This window comes from Hippocampus zosterae, chromosome 4, assembly GCF_025434085.1.
Source record: "Hippocampus zosterae strain Florida chromosome 4, ASM2543408v3, whole genome shotgun sequence".
NCBI lineage: Eukaryota > Metazoa > Chordata > Actinopteri > Syngnathiformes > Syngnathidae > Hippocampus > Hippocampus zosterae.
Genome location: NC_067454.1, coordinates 25,430,372 through 25,451,310, shown reverse-complemented (window position 1 = coordinate 25,451,310; position 20,939 = coordinate 25,430,372). Strand labels below are relative to the sequence as shown.

Genomic DNA, 20,939 nt, shown 5'->3' with positions numbered 1-20,939 from the left:
CATGTTTTTGGAATGTGGGAAGAAACCCAGAGAAAACCCACGCATGGGTAGAACATGCAAACTCCACGCCTTGAATTGAACCCTGCACCTTTGTACTGTGAGGCGGACGTGATAACCAGTCGGACACCATGCCACTCAATATTATTAGTGGTATTAGTATTATACATACATTTACATTACATAAAGATGAAGTTCCTAAAACCTCAAAATGGTCAATCGAGGACTCACTGGAATTGAAAGTGCTCAAGCGTTTCATGATGCTGTGTGATCTTGTCTTGTTTCTCTCACAGGTGATCTAAGAAAAGTGTTAACCACTGTGTGTACAGCACAGTGTACCGATACAAATTGGAATGGCTCATGGGGGAATTCAATCAATCTTAACGAGAAGTGTGAGTGACATTTGTACCAATTGGCTTGGACAACTGCGTTTCTTTTTGTGCCAAGCAGTTGTAAGGCCGCTGAAGCCACCGCGGCACCCTTCCCGCCATCCCATTTTGCCTCGTCTGGAACGAGACGAGAACCACAGAAACCTGCTGCCTCAACCCTCGCCTGGAAGTAAGTCCATCGTGTCAACATCTGAACCAGCTTCGCCCCACACTTTGCCAACTCACGCCAAGCGAGTTCTTGAAAATGAAAACAAGGGCTTTCATGTCAAACGTCACAACAAACTTTCATACACCATCGGAACAAAAGTGTTTGGACTTCTTACCATGACACTTCCAGGAAACTGTGGAGTAGGTCAATGGGAATTTTAGTCCATTGAAGTGGACATCACTGATTGCTTTTGTAGTTCCTCTCAAAAGATCTTTGATTGGTTGATGGTCAAGCTAGGAAGTTCTTCAGCACCAAGGTCATCCAACCACGTCTGTCTGGACCTTTGCTCTGATGGATTCATTACTTAGTTCATTTTGTTTAGATTGTAAGGGGCATCATTAGTCTCCTGCTCTAGCCTTATTTCTAGTAGCGATATAATTTCTATTCTCAACAGTTTGTCCTACACTGAAAAAAAAAATGGGTTGTTGCAGTTATCCAATGTTATTTCGCCAAGCGGTGGCACAAAATAAAATCATCTGGATATCGACCCATTTCCTAAAAAAATGTATCTGGTCAGTTCAACTCACCATTTTTTTTTTTCAGCGTAAGAGGTTTTGTGTTAATACTTGACATGTGAGTTCTTTTCTGTTCCTTTAAACCTGCAGGGTATTGTGGGAAATGCCGCAGGGTTAAGGGTCGAAGAGAGCGCCAGAGGCAGTATTGCCAGAAGGATTTTAGTAAGTCCTAGTCTTTTAATCATCTTTCATTTTTAATTATTTTTTTTTGGGTCAAATTGAAATATTAAAAAATGTTAATTTTTCCAAACAATCAGTTTTTCGGGCCAGAGTCTTGGGGAAGCTGTACAGAGGAGAGGAGACACGTTACGACGTCCAGATCCTCCATACGTACCGGAACAGCTTCCGCCTGGAGCACCGCGAGTTCCTTTGGGTCCCGAATGTGTGTGACTGCCCCAACCTGGAGCAGGGCAAGCAGTATATACTGATGGTGCGCCGACACATTAACTATGAGCATACGCTCAACCGCATCCTGCTGGAAGAGGATAGTTACGTGGTACCGTACAGACCCAGAGAGGACGAGCTGGTGCGGCAACTGGAGTGGCTGTGCAACAAAAGAGGACCTCAATATCCTGCAGCATGAACATGGGATGCGGCTCAACTTTAGCTTCTCTTGGACGTTCAAAACAATCATCAATCCGAGGCCTGTTGAATACCAGCGCGTCGTCCCCGAAGAGAAATGACAAAATGACCAGATGAGACGCTCCATAACAGGAAACCAAAGAGACATGAGTTTATTTTAAAAAAGCCTTCGTGGTTTACTATTCTACAGAGCACTTTAGGTGGACATCTGCCGCCACCTGTAAACACATACCAAAGAGCATTGACTGAAATAGGCCCACGTCATTGCTGATTTTCTAATCTTTATTCACAATATTATTATTATTATTTTTTTTTTTGTCAACTTTAAAGAAAAATCCACCAACAGCGGTATGCTTTCAATTGATTCAATTGGTTTTGAATGTCCCCAATGTCGGCCTTTAATAATCATGCCCAGCCTCGTAATATAAACAGTCTGCTATGGACGCTAATTGGCTGTAAGCGGTCACATGATTTTTTTTCAGACGCCATCTTGAAGTTCTTCGCTCGCTGTTGCTGCTGTCGAATTCAATTTGTTTTCGCGAATCTTTCATCATCTTTCATCTTTTTTTTTTTTAACAAATACTGCGAAAAATGGGCACATGCTTGGCTGTAAGATTAAGATATCACGCGCGAAGTGGCAATGACTCGAAGCCCATGACGATAAGAGATGGAAAGTACGAGTCAGTGCCTCACCAGAACGGTTGGAAACCGGACGACAACTCCTGCCTTTGTTTCTAAATGTATTATCCTTTATTCTCACTGATGTCAGAAAGAAACACTGAATAAAATTCACTAGACAAAGCGTTAATTTACGTAGCTGTGACCTATTTTGTTTGACTTCTCCCTTAGGCACCACACAACCCCTTTGTGTGATGCTTTGCCACAGTCCTTTTATGTTTGTCCACCTATCAAGCAAGCGACGATGATTTCAACCATTTCAAGGGTGTGTTGGAATTTTCTCCAGCCGGTTTGAGTAGACCAGGGGTACTCATTACGTACATCTCAATCGATCGGTAGCGAGCGGTGTAGAGGATAAAAAAAAAAAAACATTTGTGTGTCTCTGTGCATGTTTTTTGTTAATGCACACTGCACCCTAATCATGCTATCAGTCTCACTTTCACAAAAAAGTATTTATAATAAATAAAGCAGGTAAATCTTGAACCTAAGGTGGCGCGTGAGCTGCGTCACCGGTAGTTGTTAGCGCTCAGTGGTCTGCAGTTGCAGCTTGTGATCAGAGCTGTTGCGTTTATCGTGATCATTATTCACATTCAGTATGTTTCGTCTGCAACAGTCCTTAGAATTGGTTTCTTCCAAATCATTTTGAGAAAGATTCAGACTAATGGTCTGAGTAGACAAGGTATTTTGGAAATTTACAGCGGGCACAGGCAACTTCCGCACAGCAGCCCATTTCTCAGATCAGCATTTGAAAAGTGCAGTTCAAATTGGATTATTTGTCCAGTGGTTGTACCAGTAACTTACTTGTTTCTGGATCGCTCAGAAGAATACTATCAAATAACTTTTGGTTCTTGGTCATCGTGAATTATGCCCAAAAAAACGCATGTGGGCATCGGTCTTCTGTCTGTATGGCCTTTTATGACTTCGAGCCTCAAGATCGCCTTCCAATCGATATTTACAGCAATTTTCATGAGGAAATTCAGATCATCGGGTGTAGGAAAGAAACGCGTACCGGGTAAGGTGGCTCGCCTGTACTGTCGCATCGCATGCATCACGCAGGCTGGGCTGCAAGATGACGCCTGGCGAGTGAGTCGACCACATTCCGTTTTAATATTCCCTGTTGTCCTCCATGATCTCAGACTGATTATCTTTGTGTTGAAAAAGAAAAATCATGTTATATTCACCGTCCAAGTGCAGCTCCTACTCCATCCAGTAAAACATTAAACATTGCCTTAATTCCTCTGTCTTGCATGTGACACGACAAAGGTTATCGGTGCGTTTCAAGACTGCTCTTCTACTTATGTGACAACGATTTGAAAGTAGAACCCGTTTGATGCAAGCGTCACTTGCATAATTTCAAGCTATGACTACGACATGGAACTTCATCAATAAGATGGATGCCGTTTCTGAGATGGATTTTTCTTTCAACCGTTGCTCAATATTTTGTGACATGGCTGCACAATACTTATTTACATGTGTGCATATTTATGCGTGACAATTTTCCGCATCGATTAGCCAATGGCTTTCACTGTCCCCATTGACCGTGGTTTACTAACAATTCCTGAGTTGAGGTTTGAAATGAAGTTAACCCTTTCTGGAACAGCGCTTACTGCAGTGGACAGCATATCAGGTTCAAGGTTATCAATATTGGTGCAGGGTTAATTTAGTTGATTATTTGAAAAGAATTAATTTTGTAAAGTCTTGGCGCTATGTCCTACTTCAAACCAACGAGCCGTGTAAAATTATTCTAAGCTGTAAAGTAGGCTGAAGGTCTTAAGACTGAACTGCATTGAACTTAGGTTTCCTTTTTTTTTTTAATGAAATCATTGAGTGATGATCTTTTTGTTCGATGTAATACAAATTACTTGTGGGAAAACAGTTGTTAGCTTTCTGCCATTTAAACATTGAGTGCTCGTCTCAGAATTCAGATTGATGATTTTATTGAACAACAACCTTTGACAAATACTGTTGATCACAGACACAAAAAAAAGAAGAGAGAACACGAGCGTGATTTGAGAGAAAACATTGTATTAAAAAAAGGAAGGAGAAGAAAAATAGCATCAAATTTAAACCAGTGGATTCTTGTTACTGGACTACGTACGAATACTGAAACCAAACCACTGCTGTTCATCAACTGTAAGCAAGTCATCACAGGCAGATCGGGGCTCCCTTCAGTAGCAGTGTGACGTGTGTAACACCAATAAACCTCACCAGGAAATATCCGTTCAGGGTCGGAAATACACTTCCCTTTCATTGACAGCAATTTTGCTCTCATAAGAAATCTATAGGAAAATAAAGCATACTGCTGCATTCAAACTTGACCATTTATGAGCTTACAGAAGTACTGCAGTCCCGCATTGCCCAAACACACAGAAACTGAGCAGATTTCTTCCAAAAGTGTCACAAATGGAACAACAAAGTTTCATTGCTTTTGTCATAATCAGAGACAACTTCTTTCTCAAGGCAAGAGGCAGAAAGCGTCTATCCTTTCTGGACATATTTTCATTAAGCACTGCTGGCTTACGTGTGTGTAATCAGGGGAGCAAATGCACAAATCGAATGTAAACAAAAAACACATTGGAATCTGTATGAGGAATATCCATCCATTTTCTTATTTCAGTTATCCTGTTCTGAGTCACAGGGAAGTCGGGAAGGGTGAACTGATCAGGAGTCATTCCCAGGAGAGCAATGAGAGCAATCTATACAGAATTTACATGCACTAGTAACAGTCTTCTTCATTGCATATTTATTCATATTTCCCCGCATGCTTCCTTCTTAGCTGCCTTGTCTTTTAGTAATAATTGAAACGATGCATTCAGGTTGAGTATCCTATTTATAATACAAAACAAATTGTCGAAGTCAGGTAACAACCAATCACAAGTCGGCTTGCAAAATGTCACATGACCAAACTCAGAAAATACCCGATTGCTCAATAACTGACCCTTGAGCAACTGTGATGTCTTTTTCAGTCGACATCAAGTGTCAAAATGGCCGCCCCCTGAAATGGCTAAAAACGGTGGATGTTGCTGCTTAATTTATATTCTACAAACGCAATTATAAACACCATGTTTGGATACAAATCCTAAAGAAAACGTATGACTTGACTACCCTCTGTCATCACTTAACTCTGAATATAAATGCGACACACTGTGAACATGCAGATACTCACTCAGTGAAACATGAGTGTTACTAGCATACAGTGTATATACAGGTGTATATATACACAGGTATATACTGTACATTTTTTTTTATATGCGATTAGCCCACCCATTATTTGCCATCCAACTGAAGCGTCTCAGCTCATTCCCTTTAAATTCAGTGCAGAGAGAGGCGCACATTCAAAATGGTAGATGCAGGAGATCTGTGTGTGCAAAGTACATTTCAAAGGAACTGCAAGATCTCCACTTGTGGTTGATGTAAAGGTGACCGCTCTGGAGTGGGCACTGACTTCTACCCCCAATGGCAAGTCCATATGTGTCAACCCTCCAGGGCCCATAGTTGTGCCGCAGTCAGAGGGGTGCTTTCAAAAATATTTTAAATATGATAATTGTCATAATTTGTTCAATTCATTGATTTCGAAAGGATTCAGATAGTTCAATGCATGTTGTGGTCATATTTCTCAATGAAATACGATCCCACACTACGATCAAATCCACCCAAATCACACTCCGGCACCTGCACCACAACTTAGACCTACTTTTCGTTGGTCTAAATTCTCATCTACTTTTTGGCAAATGCCTTCGGTCCACCACAATGCACAGTCAGGTACAACGCTGTCTCCCAAATTGCCAAACACTGTAAACCGGTCTTGTGCCGTCTCGAAAATCGACATGCGCCATTTTTCATGCCGAACGCACATGCCCCTGCGTACAAAAATAGGGCCCATTGTGTCATTCTCAAACACGCTCGTGTTTGAGAACATGTGAAGTGTATAAAATATTGTATGCAAAATATTATGTCCAGTTCTTAAAAAAAAGAAAAAGAAAAGTGTAATACCATGTTCTCCCCGACATCAGCCAGGACCAGACCTACAATGCTAACTTCTGGATCAAAGCAAAAATGCAATAAAACTGTCTTTTTAAAAAGGATAAAAGAGGACAGGTAATTTCACAGTGGCCACTCTTCTGTTGCGTTCTCTACAATGATGTAGAAGTTCTCTTTAAGTGATAAAACTTATGCACCTTAGTCACTGTATTTTTTTATCAACATACAGTTTGACAGTTCAGCTCTTCGGTTCACTTTGGCAATTTATACAGTCAAGTCTTGATTAACTTTGTGATATCAAGTGATATCACAAAGTCATATGGGCCCATTGAATAGACCGTCTCACAGCGATGTGAAACTTTGACTCAGTGAACCAAGCGACCGCCATCCGTGACAGCTCCACGGTGCATCCCTGAAGAGAAATGGAGTCACGTGACCTCCCATCCTCCGGACTGTAAGTCAGACGCTGACCGTGACATGACGGGAGGACGGCGATCGTCGTTTGATGTGGGATCGGCGAGGTCTGGAATTATTTTGGCAGCTGCACAAGGGGGCCAGCAGCAGCCAGAGGTAGAGGATCACACAGGCCCAGCACGATGACATCTTCACCCAGAAAGTAGACCAGCTCCCGTGGGTGAAGGTGGTCTCCAGCACTGCCGACTCATAGCTGGAGGAGGCAACGCACTCAGCTCAGAAATCACATTCTGCTTTTCGTATGGCAAAACAGGGGACACAATACGGATAATACGGTTTACCCTTGCTAATGAATATATGTACAGTATATACCAGTGGCTTTCCATCAGGGCCTTCAAGGCAGCCACAAATACTTTCAGTATTTTTACTGAAATTTTTTCTCAGAATTTTTTTTTTCTGAAAATGTACAACTTTCATAATTTACGCATTTCAAACAGTCCTGAGCCTTCATTTCATTGCATGTGTCTGACGATCCTCCATGGGTTCGTTTTTTTTTTCTCCGTCCTCTCTCTGGTTCAGCTACTATCGCTTCTGATTGGTTCAACTCAATGTGCGGTCCAAGCATAACTTATTATAGAGGGCGACATTGGACCATGATTGAAAATTCACTTTCAAGGCGGATTTTTCAAGAAAAGATATTAGGCTATTTCAACCAACAATGCTTTCCAGAGTGCCTTCTTTTCAATTTGGAGTAGTTATGGATGAGTGAACAAGATAGCCTACATAGACAGGTCGGAGCTTCTGCATTAGTATCTCTGGTGAGTACGATGCTACTTAAAGTTTTCATATTGATAAAAAAATGATTTTCAAGTATGATATTTTACTGCAGACAGAATTATTGAGGGGATGTGTTGGAAGATATAGGTATCTGTATTTTTTTTCTTTTTCTTTAGGTTCTATCCCAAAATACGCGAAATACTCTAAAATGCCACACTTTGGCCTCTTTTATAACAATACATGTGGGTTCGAGTGCTTGGAGGAGAGACTACAGATAATCATCAGTGAATCTGAAAAGGAGTTTGTAGGAACATTTAATAACACGTTGCATAACACAATGCAGTGTGAATGTAGCCATAGTTATGTTTTTTGGAGTTTTTTTGGCGCGGGGTACATATTGTGATTTTACAGCGTTATTAAAGCTCATTCAGTCTAAAAGTCTAAAAAGACGTTTAAAAACGTCTTTGGGAGTGAATGAGTTAAGCAGTGGATTGTATCACTAAACAAAAACACTGAAGGCCCCAGTCCAAAACTCACCACCGGCCACTGCTTAAACTTATTGAGCCGATATTCTAATATAACCATCACATCATTCGGAAAGCATGTTGACTTCTACCTTTATATCGGTGGCTGTAAGAAGAGGTAAACATTGAAAGCCCTTCTGTCATAAGATGCTTCTTGCTTGCTGGGAAGGACTTAAAATGTACAGTATGTCTGCGATGGTTAGTTTGCGCAAGTCCTGGAAAGATGCATATGAAATTTTTCGCAAACGGCGGAACAGGCCGAGCCGTATTTCAGCATTGCCAGGCATTACGTGCAAAGGGCCCATTTGAGGCACTGCGAGGGAGGCTTAAGTCGACACTTTACAGCATGTGAATGGTGACTAGCAAAGAAAAGTTGTCATTGACTAACCTGAACCAGTTGGTGAGGGTCATCATGACATAAAGCGAGGCCAAAAAGAAAACAAAATGAAAGAAAAAGTAGCTGTAGGCCACTCTCTGCGTCTCGTTATGAATAACCTTCTGGCAGCTCTTGGTGTCATCATCAATCACAAACTCTTCCTCCACTGAAAAATGATTGAAAAGAAGCAAAAGAGGACATGATGACTCAACTCAAAAAAGCAGACATCGGCAAAATAGAAAAACTTGAATAATATTTTGCAAACTGTATCCATCTTCTGCCACAAGCACAACATCACCTTCCCACGAAGCTACTCGACATGATTTCTGTCCTCACGATGAGTAAAGTGGCCTTGGTGAAAGCAATGCACGATTCCTGCCCCAGTACAAACCTTCCTCCTCCTCGGGGCAGCAGAAACAGCAGGTGGCTTTCTGGAACTCATAACGGTATACTTTGATCATCCAGAATGGCCCGAATACCTCTGCAAGGTAGGATGCTTCGTTGCTGAGGAAACATAGAAGGCATTCATTTCCCACAACATGGCTTCCGAAAGAAATGCTACACTGTACCTAATTGTGTAACGTCGCGTGATTTCGCGCTAAGGTTGTGTTGCATGATTTGCGTCCTTACCATGCAAACAGAACACAGCAGTACATGATTGCAGCTCCGATGACGGCCACGGCATTGCCCTCATTCTGGATCCCGTCTTGCCCCACGCTGGGGTAACATACTGTCATGTTCATGCCCTGGTACACAACTGAAATGGAGTGGAACACAGACCGTATGCATTTAGTGTGCTGTCTCTTAAAGGTAGACTTGTCTTTTGGTCACTTTTTAGAGTCCCATCTAAAGAAACACGTGAAACGATGCAACCCCCCCCATCACAAACTTTGACATCCAGTTGTCAGGACAGGGAGAGAATGTCTTACTTTCCGAATTGTCAATTGCACCCCATATGCATTCTTCTTAGCACAGTGTTTGTTTTTGTGGCAGGGGCGCTTTGTGTGTGTCCTAGTTGTGCATGCGTGCGTGTCAGGTATCCAGATGGCTTCGAAAATATGTTTGCACATTGTGGGGACTTCTTAAAACCTTCAAGAATGAGCTCCAGACCAGCTACCCGTCGGTCATGAGCAAGTTTTGGTTCCAGCAAGACGGAGCAAGTTCTTACACCTCAAACCTGTCCCGAGATTGGCTGAAAGAGAACTTCGGAGGCCGAATGATCAGTCTAATGACTGATTTTGAGTGGGCACCTCATAGCCCGGACCTAAGCCCCCCAGATTTTTTTCTTTGGGGCTATCTTAAGGACATAGTTTACGCGGGGAAATCCAGAACCATCACGAATCTCAAGAAAGCCATCAGGGAGGAGATGAGAGCCATTACCAATTCAGTCTGTAAGAACATCATGGACAACTTTGTGCTGCGCCTCAAGAAATGCACGGAGCTAAATGGAGGCCATCTACAACATATGCTGTAGAACGGAGAAAAAAAGGCCAAAGACCCGAGTGTTTTCATGTGATGTTTTGAATATTATAAACTAGTTATGGCCATAGTTTCATTTCATTCAGACAAAACACTAAGAAACAGAGCCTAATTAGAGTTGGGGCCCGTTTTTTTGGGGTCACCCTGTATATGAGGTCCTTTCTGTAATGTTAAGGTTTAGTGCGTGTGTGTGCCTGTGGGTGTGTTATAATAAGAGACAAAGTGACCCTTCTGGGAACAGATAGGCGAACAAAGATCAATAACACTAATGGACCAATTTGGGTAACTCGTATACAGTCCAGCCAGAGAAGTACACACACACACACACACACACACAAACACACACACACTTGTGGCTCTCAAAAAGATCATGGAAGTTTTTGGACCCTGAGAGTGAGGCTAAATGTTGATGATCAAAAGTAAGAGGTATTTTTTTTTCTCTACCACAATCCTGCGCTGAAGCGGAGCTTTCTTCACCCGCACAAGGCAGACTAATTGCAGATTTTATACAGCATGTAATGAGTTTTGTGCCTGTGTTATTATGTTGTCAATGGATTCAAGTGGAATGTGAAACAAATATCCGTCAGTCTACTCACGCCACAGGCCACCAGCCCAGCGTGCATGTCAGAGCACATCTCATCTCAGATTATTTGTGCACGTGTGTGCATGTGTGTGTGTGCGTGCGCGCGCGCAATCCGCGCATGTGCGAACACCTATGTGCATGCCACTTTGGAAAAGGGGCCTCTGACAAGACGTTCTGCTGAAATCTCAAATACATGGAGTGACCAAGAGTCACCAGCTAAATGGATGCCGAGTGTGTTCTTCCCTTGATGACATACTGGGAGAGAATCACAAGGAGAATGCTTGCCTCCCCCCTGAGTCAGCCGATAATCATCAGAATCCGATCAGAAAATAGTCTGCGTTCAGCGTAAAAAAGGGCACGTGGTCATTTTCATGCCGGGGCAATGGACTAATTCAGTGTGTTTGTGAATTTGGTAGGCATGCTACACCTCAGTGGGGTTTTCTGCCTCGTCCCCCATAACATCTGCAAACATGGACACAAAATGTAGACTAGGTTTTATTTAGACTTCTCAAAAAGCAGGTTTATTTTGCAGCGCAAGTGGTCTAATGCGATTTTGGTGTCTTTAATGAAGACGCAGGATGACAGATTCAGCGCTTCGCGGATGTGTGTGGTGCACATGGATTTCATTCATAAATCTGACACCGGGGTGCAGTGTAGGAATCAATTCATTAAAAGAATGATAATCATTATCGTTTTAAAAATATCTTGATAGTACCCCCATCACTATTGCGTGTGTGTGTGTGTGTTATTCGCAGGTGCTGCCACCCACCCAACTCTGAATACTGCCATAAACCACTTTAAGACTCTGGTGTCTTTGAGCAAGGCACCGGAATTATTAATTGCTGCCCAGAGTGGGTGTGCATGTGTGTGCGTGCGACTGTGCGTGCGTGTATGGTGCATTCAAAACTGAATGTAATGGGTTTAAAGCAGAAGACAAAGTTTGTGACTGTGCATGTAGTTGGGATTTTTTGGGAGGAATGTTCAGTTCAACTGAGCTCACCTTTTTCAGGAGGGCGACTAGACAATGCAGAAAAAGTGAGATACATGACATAACAGCTTATGATGGAGGCCTGAAGGAGCCCCGATCGGGGTTGCTCTGCAATGACATTGAGCATAGGGTCAGAATTACAGCACATATAAACAAGTAAAATCATTACAGTACACCTCTTAACCTCATAAAAATAAGCAAAAAAATACCCCCGCTACTGAATAAATTGATGAAAATGAATGAGACAGGTTGAAAACTTAAATTACACTGGTCAAATATTTTTCATAATTTTTTTAATTAGATATTTAGTAAACTTGTCTAGATTATTTTTTGTGATTATTCTGAATTTGCATTTTTTTTCATCTCTCGTGCATCAGGTTTTCACAACAATAATGTTCATCCATCCATTTTCCAATCCGCGGGTGGTGATGGAGCCTATCCCAGCTGTCTCCGGGCAGTAGGCGGGGGACACCCTGAACCGGTTGCCAGCCAAGCGCATGGCACACAGAGACAAACAACCATCCTCACTCACACTGACACCTCGGTACAATCTGGAGTGTTCCGTTAATCTGCCACGCATGTTTTTGGGATGTTGGGGGAAACCAGAGTACCCGGTGAAAACCCTCGCAGGCACGGGACAACATGCAAACTCCACACAGGAAGGCCGGAGTCAGGATCGAAACCATGACCTCTGCACTCTGAGGTCAACGCGTTAACCACTGGACCAACCGGCCACAACAGCAAAAATAAAATAAAAAAATATTTAAAATAATAATTATATATAAATATATATATATCGGTATATATAAAACTAGCTGAAATGCAATTAAACCACATAAAAGCAAAGCAAATGTTTTATGCCCAATTGTTTAACAGACTTTGTTATGAGGTTAATCATTAAGAAGAAATGCTCCAGAATGGCAAAAGGAAGACTATTGAAGAGGAATGTTTCTTGGCAGCTGATGTTTAAATCTAACATGTTCGGGCGCAACAGGCCCGCTGTGTTTTTCAAGGGAGAAACAGAGAACATGAGCCTACTTCTAATTATTATCTGCTGCAGCAGTAGCTCCAGTGTGTGTGGGGGGGGGGGGGGGGGGGGGTGAGGGCAGGGGGTCATGCTTGCATAACTGGAGATGGCAAAAGTGTTATTTAGCAACTATGGTTGATGACAGACGTACAAGTGCACTTGAGGGACTCACTCTGTTTTACGCATGGTGTGACAGCAATGAAGGACATGAGGCAGCAGAGTCCCAAGTTGATCCATAGCAGGGCCTTGTTGAATTGGCAGGCGATGGGGTGTGTGTAGTATTTATACATGAAGGTGAAGGCCATCGTGGCGATAGTGTAAAAGAAAAGGGTGGCGCACATCACCGCCAAATACCACCGTTTATTTTCCGCTGCTCCAGTAAGCCTAAAAGCAGGACAGAATACAGTTGAGGTCAAAAATGGCTTCACATGGACATCAAAGAAAGAACAGCGCGATTTTTAAATAATGTATTCATTTATTTAAAATTGGGGTTGTGTACATGTTATTATTTCACTTCAAGTGAAAATAGTCCCTATCATTGCTACGGATACGCCAGATTGACAGATTACTTTTGAGCATGCATTATCTCTAACATTATTGTGCCGAGTGGTGTACGGTGCCTTTTTAATGACTTACAGTCATTTGAATGGGGAAATTGTTCCTGTTTGAGGATTTGCCTTTTGGAAGAGTCCTGAATTAATCATTCCTCTTCGCTGTTGTAGCGACAACGCCATCACAATGCAAATGTAACAATGCCTGTTTATTAACATTTTAAAATGGTGCCATATTTGTGAGCAACCTGCACTTGTTGGATGAGCAAGAGCTGAGTACGTAAATTGCACGACTATAAAACATGACAGGTTTGATCTGCCAATGTCAAAAAAAATTATTCTGCTCTTGCCATTGACTCTTGTTTGATGTTTGGTAGGTTGGATGATTGAAGTTTGAATAAACAAGACACATTGAGAATTGAAGTTTATTCATTTGACAATCGGGAGCTTTGAAGAGTCTAAAATGCACATGTGTGTGAATGTGAGTGTTAATGTTAATTTGCTATTAACTTGAACACATAGAGTCGAAGAATACTGAGTTGCTACGCAGAAACACATATACTGTAACGTTAAAAAAGACATCCTTGTATTCTGGAGTAGTGCGGTTGTTCATTCACAGCCCAAACTTTCACAGTGTACCCACACTCACCAGTTTTTGTTCCAGGTGTGTGCAAAAGCTGTGATGAGAATAAGTTGGATGAGGATGAAGGCAAATCCTCCCACCACACCAACGTAATGCCAAGCTTGAGTATCAGGGGAAAAAGAGAAAAGTCCAAATCATCCGTGTGACTTTTTCGACAAGGTCATGGAAGCTGGTGCCACACACATCACATATCACATAAACATTGGAGCTCAATACATGATGCAGTCATTTACGACTACGGCTATCCCTTGCTACCCTCTTGTGGTTTTCAAAAATAAGTACAGTACGTTACGTTCTCACCGTGGAGGAATGACTCCGTTGGGATGAAGAAGGCAGCAGCGCACATCCCAAGCAAGGTAATAAGTTTCAGAAACCAGAAACTGGGTGATAGAGTAAAGAAAATGGTTAGGTTACAGAGTAAAATTAAGAATAAAAATGTTTAATCCACAGTATAGTATATGATTTACACAAGGTTTTTGTTGTCGCAACGAAATTTTGAACATTACCAAAATTTTGTTGCAACAACTTAAACTGTTTGATAACGTCAAAACTGTTGGCGAACGTTGACGAAAAATCAACATTTATTTATTACACTTGTAAACGTTCGCCGCCCAGTCAGATACGGGCTGAATGATTTTGTTGTAAATGTCTTGCTGAATGCTGCTTCATGTCCGGAATATGCAGACTTATTTACATTTTACATGATTACACATTATTACATTTTACGTTGTTAAATTGTTAACGTGACAAAGAAAGTGCCACACCAGACCTGTGAGTAAATCATAAAATAGTGTTGTCTCTGTTACTGAAGTTATTATTTTAACACTGTATAAGAGTTAATAATTCGTCATGATCTCAAAACACGAACACCTCCCTGCTACTTTTGCGTTAGTGAGTGGTAATTATAATATTAATGCAGTTTTCCGAATTTGTTGTTGTCTATTGATCGTATTTTTAAGACTGAATGTTGCCAGCTATAAATGTTTAAGAACTCAACGATGCTTTATGATCAATTAAACAGAACTGATTATCAATAAACGAGACGATCATGGCCTAATACTGACTCTACATTTATACGAACGTCATTATTTAGAAATAAAATACTAAAGTTTGCTAATGATTTATAAACGGTTTATGGCCTCATTATAAACTTTATTCGAAATAAGCCAAAAAAACTGAACTGAAGATAAGTAAGAACACTAATATTAGAAAACCAACCCCTAAATACATATTTGTAGATCGTCTTTTTTTTTCTTGATGCAGAGCAAATTGCAACTGAATCAACTACAACAAAAAACATTTATCCGATATGGCTATAAGGAGTTGCTAAGCAACCACATTCTATGACTGAATTACCGGTATTTGATATTCATGCAGCATTTCTGGTACAGTACTGTATCACATAATTACAGATGATAAATAAAGATGTATATTGTATTGTATTGTATTGTATTGTATTGTATTGAACCTTCATTCTCATGAAAAGGTTTGCAAATGAAAACACTACAGCCTTTAACTGCAAACTCTGCATGACACTTTTTTTGTCCTGTTGAAAAGTTACCATCAGGGCACTAGGTCATTCCCCCCAGTAGACCACCATGTGCTCCATAACCTTTGCCAAAGAAGCTGAAATCTTTCATCATGGCCCAGATAAGACTACGCTGAGCAGATTAACCTCAGAGATGGTCCGCAACCCAGCATGTCAAAACCTAATCCATAGCACGTCACAGCTCTAATCGACCAGGCGGGTGCAGAGAGTCTGACAACAGAGTTTAAAATAGCCCAGCTGGAGGTCAGGTGAGCAGGATGTACCGGTACAAACACTTTCCCCTTATAGACTGTAGTAAAGAAAACCTTTTACGACAGGGGTGTCAAACTCATTTTAGTCGCGGGCCTCTTTGGAGGTATGTCTTCCTTCGGAGGGCCGTTACGAAAAATGTTGAATCATCACATTGTTTCATTACTTCTACACAACAAATTGACCGATTACTAGTTTTGAAATCAGTTAACATTCTGTTCAATTGTTGTCAAAGTGACTGCAAACAGGGTAATAACAATTTTCCTAAATCTCAACATGATTTACTATACATGACAATTTGACATTTCATGACAGATTTTAGCAAGGATAATGTAAGTTGACACGCATGCTACCTAAAATGATGTAGTGGGCCGGATCTGGTGCCCTGGCCTTGAGTCTGAGACCTATGTTTTACAGCGAATGAGTCGAGGTCAAGAGGGTGGATTCAGAGGAAAGGCACAGAAAACAAGACCGCATTCTAACATCAACTGTTGTTAAAATTCAAGACGGGTTGACAGCAACAAGACTTCAAACAAACTTCCTCAAGTCCAAATGTTTTAGTTTACTGGAAAAACCATTGCCCATATCTAATTACATTATTATATTGAAAGTGTTTTGTTTTGCTTTGTTTTGTTAATTATTTGCACGTCAAGCCCTCTGTTTTGCGCCATGAAGCGACAGATACATTTCTAAGGATGCTCACTTCAATGCCTTTCTTTGACTCTTCCAGTTTCTCTGTCTCACTCTTGCAACCTGCTGTTGACATTCTGTGGCACTGTGGCCACTTCTCTGTGTGTCAAGCTTCGCAATGGCGAAGTTGTGTTGATCACTTGTTGGGTCTCGAAATGTCAAAATGGGGCTAGCATGATGAAGAGAACTGCTGAACCAGGAAACTGTTTGGTTGATTCAAGAATCAAGCAGTTGCTTTGACTTTTGCTGATTAGTTCCTTGATAGAGACAACAAATTGTACAGAATGTTCTGAAAGATTGAACACTTTGACATGGTCACTCAAAAGTTTAGAAAGAGTACCATTATGTTAACAACTTGAATATTTACAGTATTTCCTCATAATGGAGCAAATGAGGCTTTAAATTTGCTTCATGAAGTAGTTGTTGCATTTTTTTGACTCCTCAAAATGGCACTCTCTGTTCAACATTGTGCGGAACGTACACTGACTTGCCATTTCACAAACTCCTTTATTTAAAACCAACGGAGTGATCTCAAGGAGTCAAAAAAATGTTACAACTGGTTCTTGAAGCAGAATTCAAACTTCATTTTCCCATCACTCGTATTTCTATTTCTTTTAAGATTTTAAGTAGTCATATTTGAAGAACCAAAGACGAAATGAACAACAGCACTGACCCATTGTGTATGAGTGCTCTGTAGTCCTGACTAGACTTGACGTCAACAAGGAAGATGGCCATCATTAGGTAGAAACAGGACGTGCCAAAGCAGACTCTGTAGACTGCTGAGTAGCCTACAAGCATCTCACAATGACCCCCACCATGTGCCTGATCACATACCACGTTGAAGAAAGGCACCTGAAACAAAGAAAAACAGTACTGTACATCCCTCTCCACGTAAGCACATTTCCAGTCTTGCATGCGGCGGAGGCCAATACGAATACAGGCCGCACTGAATAAAACATAAAAACCTGGCAAAGTTGTTGCTCAAAGGCTTGACTGCAATTAGTATTCCGTTCGATCTTCTGTTTCTTGCCCTCATTCCTCTTGAGGCTGACGTCGGTGTGGAAACAAAACAAGGAGCGATTCCGCAAAAGGCTTTCTTTTCAGGCCTAGTCCAACAATGCGTCATTCAAAATGTCCTTGTATCTTATTTACAAGCCTTGTAGAGTGACTTATAAAAGTGTCGGACTTAATATGGTGATAGTGTTGTAGTGTTGAAAGCTATGGACTCTTACTCTGTCTCTCTTGCTGCTTTATGAGATCGGTTGCTAGTGAGGAGGTTATACTTATGAAAAAAGGGGGTGGGGGTTTGGTTGACCTGTGCAATTTCATGAGAACAAGAGCTGTGCAGAGATTATAAAGATCAAATTTGGCTGACAAGGAGGAATCAAATTTATGTAGCTAATAAGATCTTAAAAATATTAGAAATAGAGCAATTTCATGCAATTGTAATTTGTAGTTATTAAAAATAAACACATTGTCAATAATAACAAAAATAACTCATCTACAGTAACTACACTGTTTGAACATTATTCCTTTTTAAGAAGTGGCAGAATTTTTATTACTGGTCTTGTATCAGCGATCACTCAATTATGCATGATTCCCAAATGCATTGTGTATATAAAAAGTACAACGCTGCACTTCTTGCGATCTGCAAATCATTTCCCATCGATAAGAAATGCGAATCATTTATCCATCCATCCATCCATTTTCCGAACCGCTTAATCCTCACCAGGGTCGCGGGGGTGCTGGAGCCGTCTTCGGGCAGTAGGCGGGGGACACCTTGAATCAGTTGCCAGCCAATCGCAGGGCACACAGAGACGAACAACCATCCACGCGCACATTCACACCTAGGGACAATTTAGAGCGTCCAATTAGCCTGCCATGCATGTTTTTGGAATGTGGGAGGAAACCGGAGCACCCGGAGAAAACCCACGCAGGCTGCGAGAACATACAAACTCCACACAGGGAGGTCGGAGCTGGAATCGAACCCGGCACCCCTGCACTGTCAAGCCGACGTGCTAACCACTGGACTACCAGGCCGCCGTGAATCATTTACAAACTTGTAAAACAATCAAGCATAGTGAAGGCTATGATAGAGTATCACTCGCGTGCAAACTTAAGGGCCAAATTGATGAAGAACACAAAAAGGTTGCATCCGGTACTCACATTTTCCCTGACGAGTTCAGAGACGGTGCGCGACAGCATGAGGCAGGAAACAGCGCAACTCATGACGTGGAAGATGGTGTACATGACCCGAGTGCTGGTGGACGACTTGACTGGAGGACAGAAGGCACAGCAGAGAGAGCAGGGAGCAGGCCCACAGCAGCAGCAGATCTGGCGAGGAGGGAACACACACAAATACTCCATCAATATGCTCGATTAAGAAAATGGACATCTGAAACCAACTCTTTTTAAAGAGAGGGTTCCCAATAATTACATTCCAAGGAATCATTCGTTTGCTGCCTGATGCCTGTACACTTACTGTATAGGTTACTCTTATATATGTCCCAAATGAGTGATGACGTCACATGCAGGAAGTGTATTTTGGTTTGGAACTTCTCCACCATGGCATCGAGGCAGAAGCACGGTAGGGCAAAATGGCCAACAAGTGGCCCGCGGGCCATCATTGGCCTGCCACCAATTAATTCTGGCACACCAGATGACTTGTGATCTTCTGAGACAGACGTCATGTGAGTAAAAGCCCGGCCGTGCCCACTGTAATTGCTTTACGTTCGGGCCGTTGTAGGACTCATTGGTTATGGACACTCCGAGTAGGAACTAGTGGCCCGAGTCAATCGCAGGGCTACCCCATGGATTCGTAATTGGCCCCTCATGCCGACTTATGCGGCCACGGTGTGCCATCGTCTAGCTCAGGCTGCCAACTTCCTCCCTTGCCCTCGCCTCAGATCAGTTGAGTTTGATTGATCATTTTATTTATTGTGACTTGGCTGCTTCTATATGGGTGTGGCCTTTATTAATTGTTCCTGCGTCGAGTTTAACAGAACAATTTTTGGTCAGCTTCATAGGAGGATCTGAGCCATACTTTGCCTAGTCCCAAACAACTGACCTGTTTTCTGTGATTTACCCTGCCAGGGAAATAAAGCCCCAGACAACTCCGATCCTTGGATTATTAGGACATACGCTTCCAACATGATAAAGTGACAGCTCAGGGGAAGGACAAATTAATTTGATTGAATGCCAAGCTGCTAATATGTGCGTGTTACCAAGAAAATTCAAGATAGGTCAAGAAGACACTTGCCATATATTCTTTTTCTTCATGTGCATGTCATTTGTGTGGAGTCTTTGTCATTTAATGAATCAGCCTTGTGCATTCATTACATGAATGCGGTTTCCTGCACAGTATATCCTGGCCATTGTGAAGATTAAATGGAGGATATCAATTCTTAAAGGTCAGAACAATTTCCACAATCTTGCCTTTAAGCAAGAGACTTTTCTAATTGGAGTTTGTGCGTTGGAGGCACGGTGGTTGCCTGGTGTCATGGGTTTGATTACAGGTCCTGGCCTTCCTGTGTGGAGTTTGCATGTTCTCCCCGTGCATGCGTGGGGTTTCTCTGGGTACTCCGGTTTCCTCCCACATTCCAAAAACATGCGTGGCAGGCTAATGGAACACTCTAAATCAGGGGTGTCAAACTCATTTTTGTCGCGGGCCACATTGTCGTTACAGTTTGACAAGGAGGGCCGTTATGAATCTTGGGAATTACAACCATTATAAATGTTTAATCACCTCCACATATTACATACACCGCGCACAACAAATGGATGGGTGACTACTTTTAAAATCAGAAATCAAGAATAATGACTGTTATTGGCGATTACATATGACAATTAAACATTTTGGTTCAGACTTTAGCAAGCATCATGGAACTTGACATGTTTGATTTGCTTTTGCAGGCCACATAAAATGATGTGTGGGGACAGATCTGGCCCCCGGGCCTCGACTTTGACTCCAGTGCTCTAAATTCTCCCGAGGTGTGAGTGTGATTGCAAATGGTTGTTTGTCGATGTGTATCCTGCGATTGGCTGGCAACCAGTTCAGGGTGCACCCCACCTGTTGCCCGAAGGCAGCTGGGATGGACTCCAGCACGCCCGCGACACGTGTGAGCGATAAAGTGGATCAGAAAATGGATGCAGTTTGAATCTTCTCCATGTGATTGTGTGCTTGTTCTCCTAGTACTGTATTTCCTCCGACAATCTAAAAGGGTGTACCATATGGTCAGGTTACTGAAAACTCCAAATTGCCCTTCATATGAATCCAAGTGGAAATAGCTGAATGTGTCTGTGTGTCAGTTCTGGGATTGATTGGGCGTCAATCCAGTTTCAAACTTTCCCAATATTCAGATCAAAACGATAGATGGATGTAAGCATTTAAATTACTCTAGTAGTATTATATTATGCCATTACACAATAATGCTTACATGACAATGTGTTTTAGTTAGCAATATAAAATGTTAAACTCAAACTAGCACCAACACCAACCTCAGACAAGTGTGTCGCCCAGAGAACAGTGCATGATCAATAAAGGCATGTTAGCGCAATGTGTCCAGATACACACATCACGTGTTAGTCATAATCTAATGGATAAGGCAGAGAAGATTATCCATTCCCTGATCACAAAGGGGAATGGATGAAAATAGAGTTCAGATTGAGTACTGGTGTAAAAATTACTGGATCGTGGTCGACATGTGGGTAGGTACAGGTAGGTCATCATTCTAGGATTT

The 20,939-nt window shown here is 41.9% G+C and overlaps 3 protein-coding genes across 5 annotated transcripts in view; 1 reads left to right on the top strand and 2 right to left on the bottom strand.

The window, feature by feature from the left end:
* The window catches only part of adamtsl5 (ADAMTS like 5), a 35,867-nt gene extending 33,368 nt beyond the window's left edge, over positions 1-2,499 (top strand). For both annotated transcript variants that reach the window (XM_052063955.1, XM_052063954.1), the window contains exons 11-13: positions 448-555; positions 1,200-1,271; positions 1,367-2,499. In XM_052063955.1, the coding sequence (XP_051919915.1) occupies positions 448-555; positions 1,200-1,271; positions 1,367-1,692 (506 nt within the window). In that variant the 3' untranslated portion in view covers positions 1,693-2,499. The remainder of the gene's footprint in view (positions 1-447; positions 556-1,199; positions 1,272-1,366) is intronic.
* LOC127599791 (uncharacterized) overlaps positions 1-20,939 on the bottom strand; it is a 149,257-nt gene that overhangs the window by 50,880 nt on the left and 77,438 nt on the right. The window lies entirely within an intron of this gene.
* The window catches only part of serinc4 (serine incorporator 4), a 30,462-nt gene continuing 13,897 nt past the window's right edge, over positions 4,375-20,939 (bottom strand). For both annotated transcript variants that reach the window (XM_052063962.1, XM_052063961.1), the window contains exons 2-11: positions 18,367-18,534; positions 16,874-17,052; positions 14,013-14,092; positions 13,719-13,812; positions 12,691-12,902; positions 11,504-11,599; positions 9,072-9,198; positions 8,833-8,945; positions 8,454-8,607; positions 4,375-7,017 (exon numbers count right to left, since the gene is read on the bottom strand). In XM_052063962.1, coding sequence (XP_051919922.1) covers positions 6,810-7,017; positions 8,454-8,607; positions 8,833-8,945; positions 9,072-9,198; positions 11,504-11,599; positions 12,691-12,902; positions 13,719-13,812; positions 14,013-14,092; positions 16,874-17,052; positions 18,367-18,534 — 1,431 coding nt within the window. In that variant the 3' untranslated portion in view covers positions 4,375-6,809. The remainder of the gene's footprint in view (positions 7,018-8,453; positions 8,608-8,832; positions 8,946-9,071; positions 9,199-11,503; positions 11,600-12,690; positions 12,903-13,718; positions 13,813-14,012; positions 14,093-16,873; positions 17,053-18,366; positions 18,535-20,939) is intronic.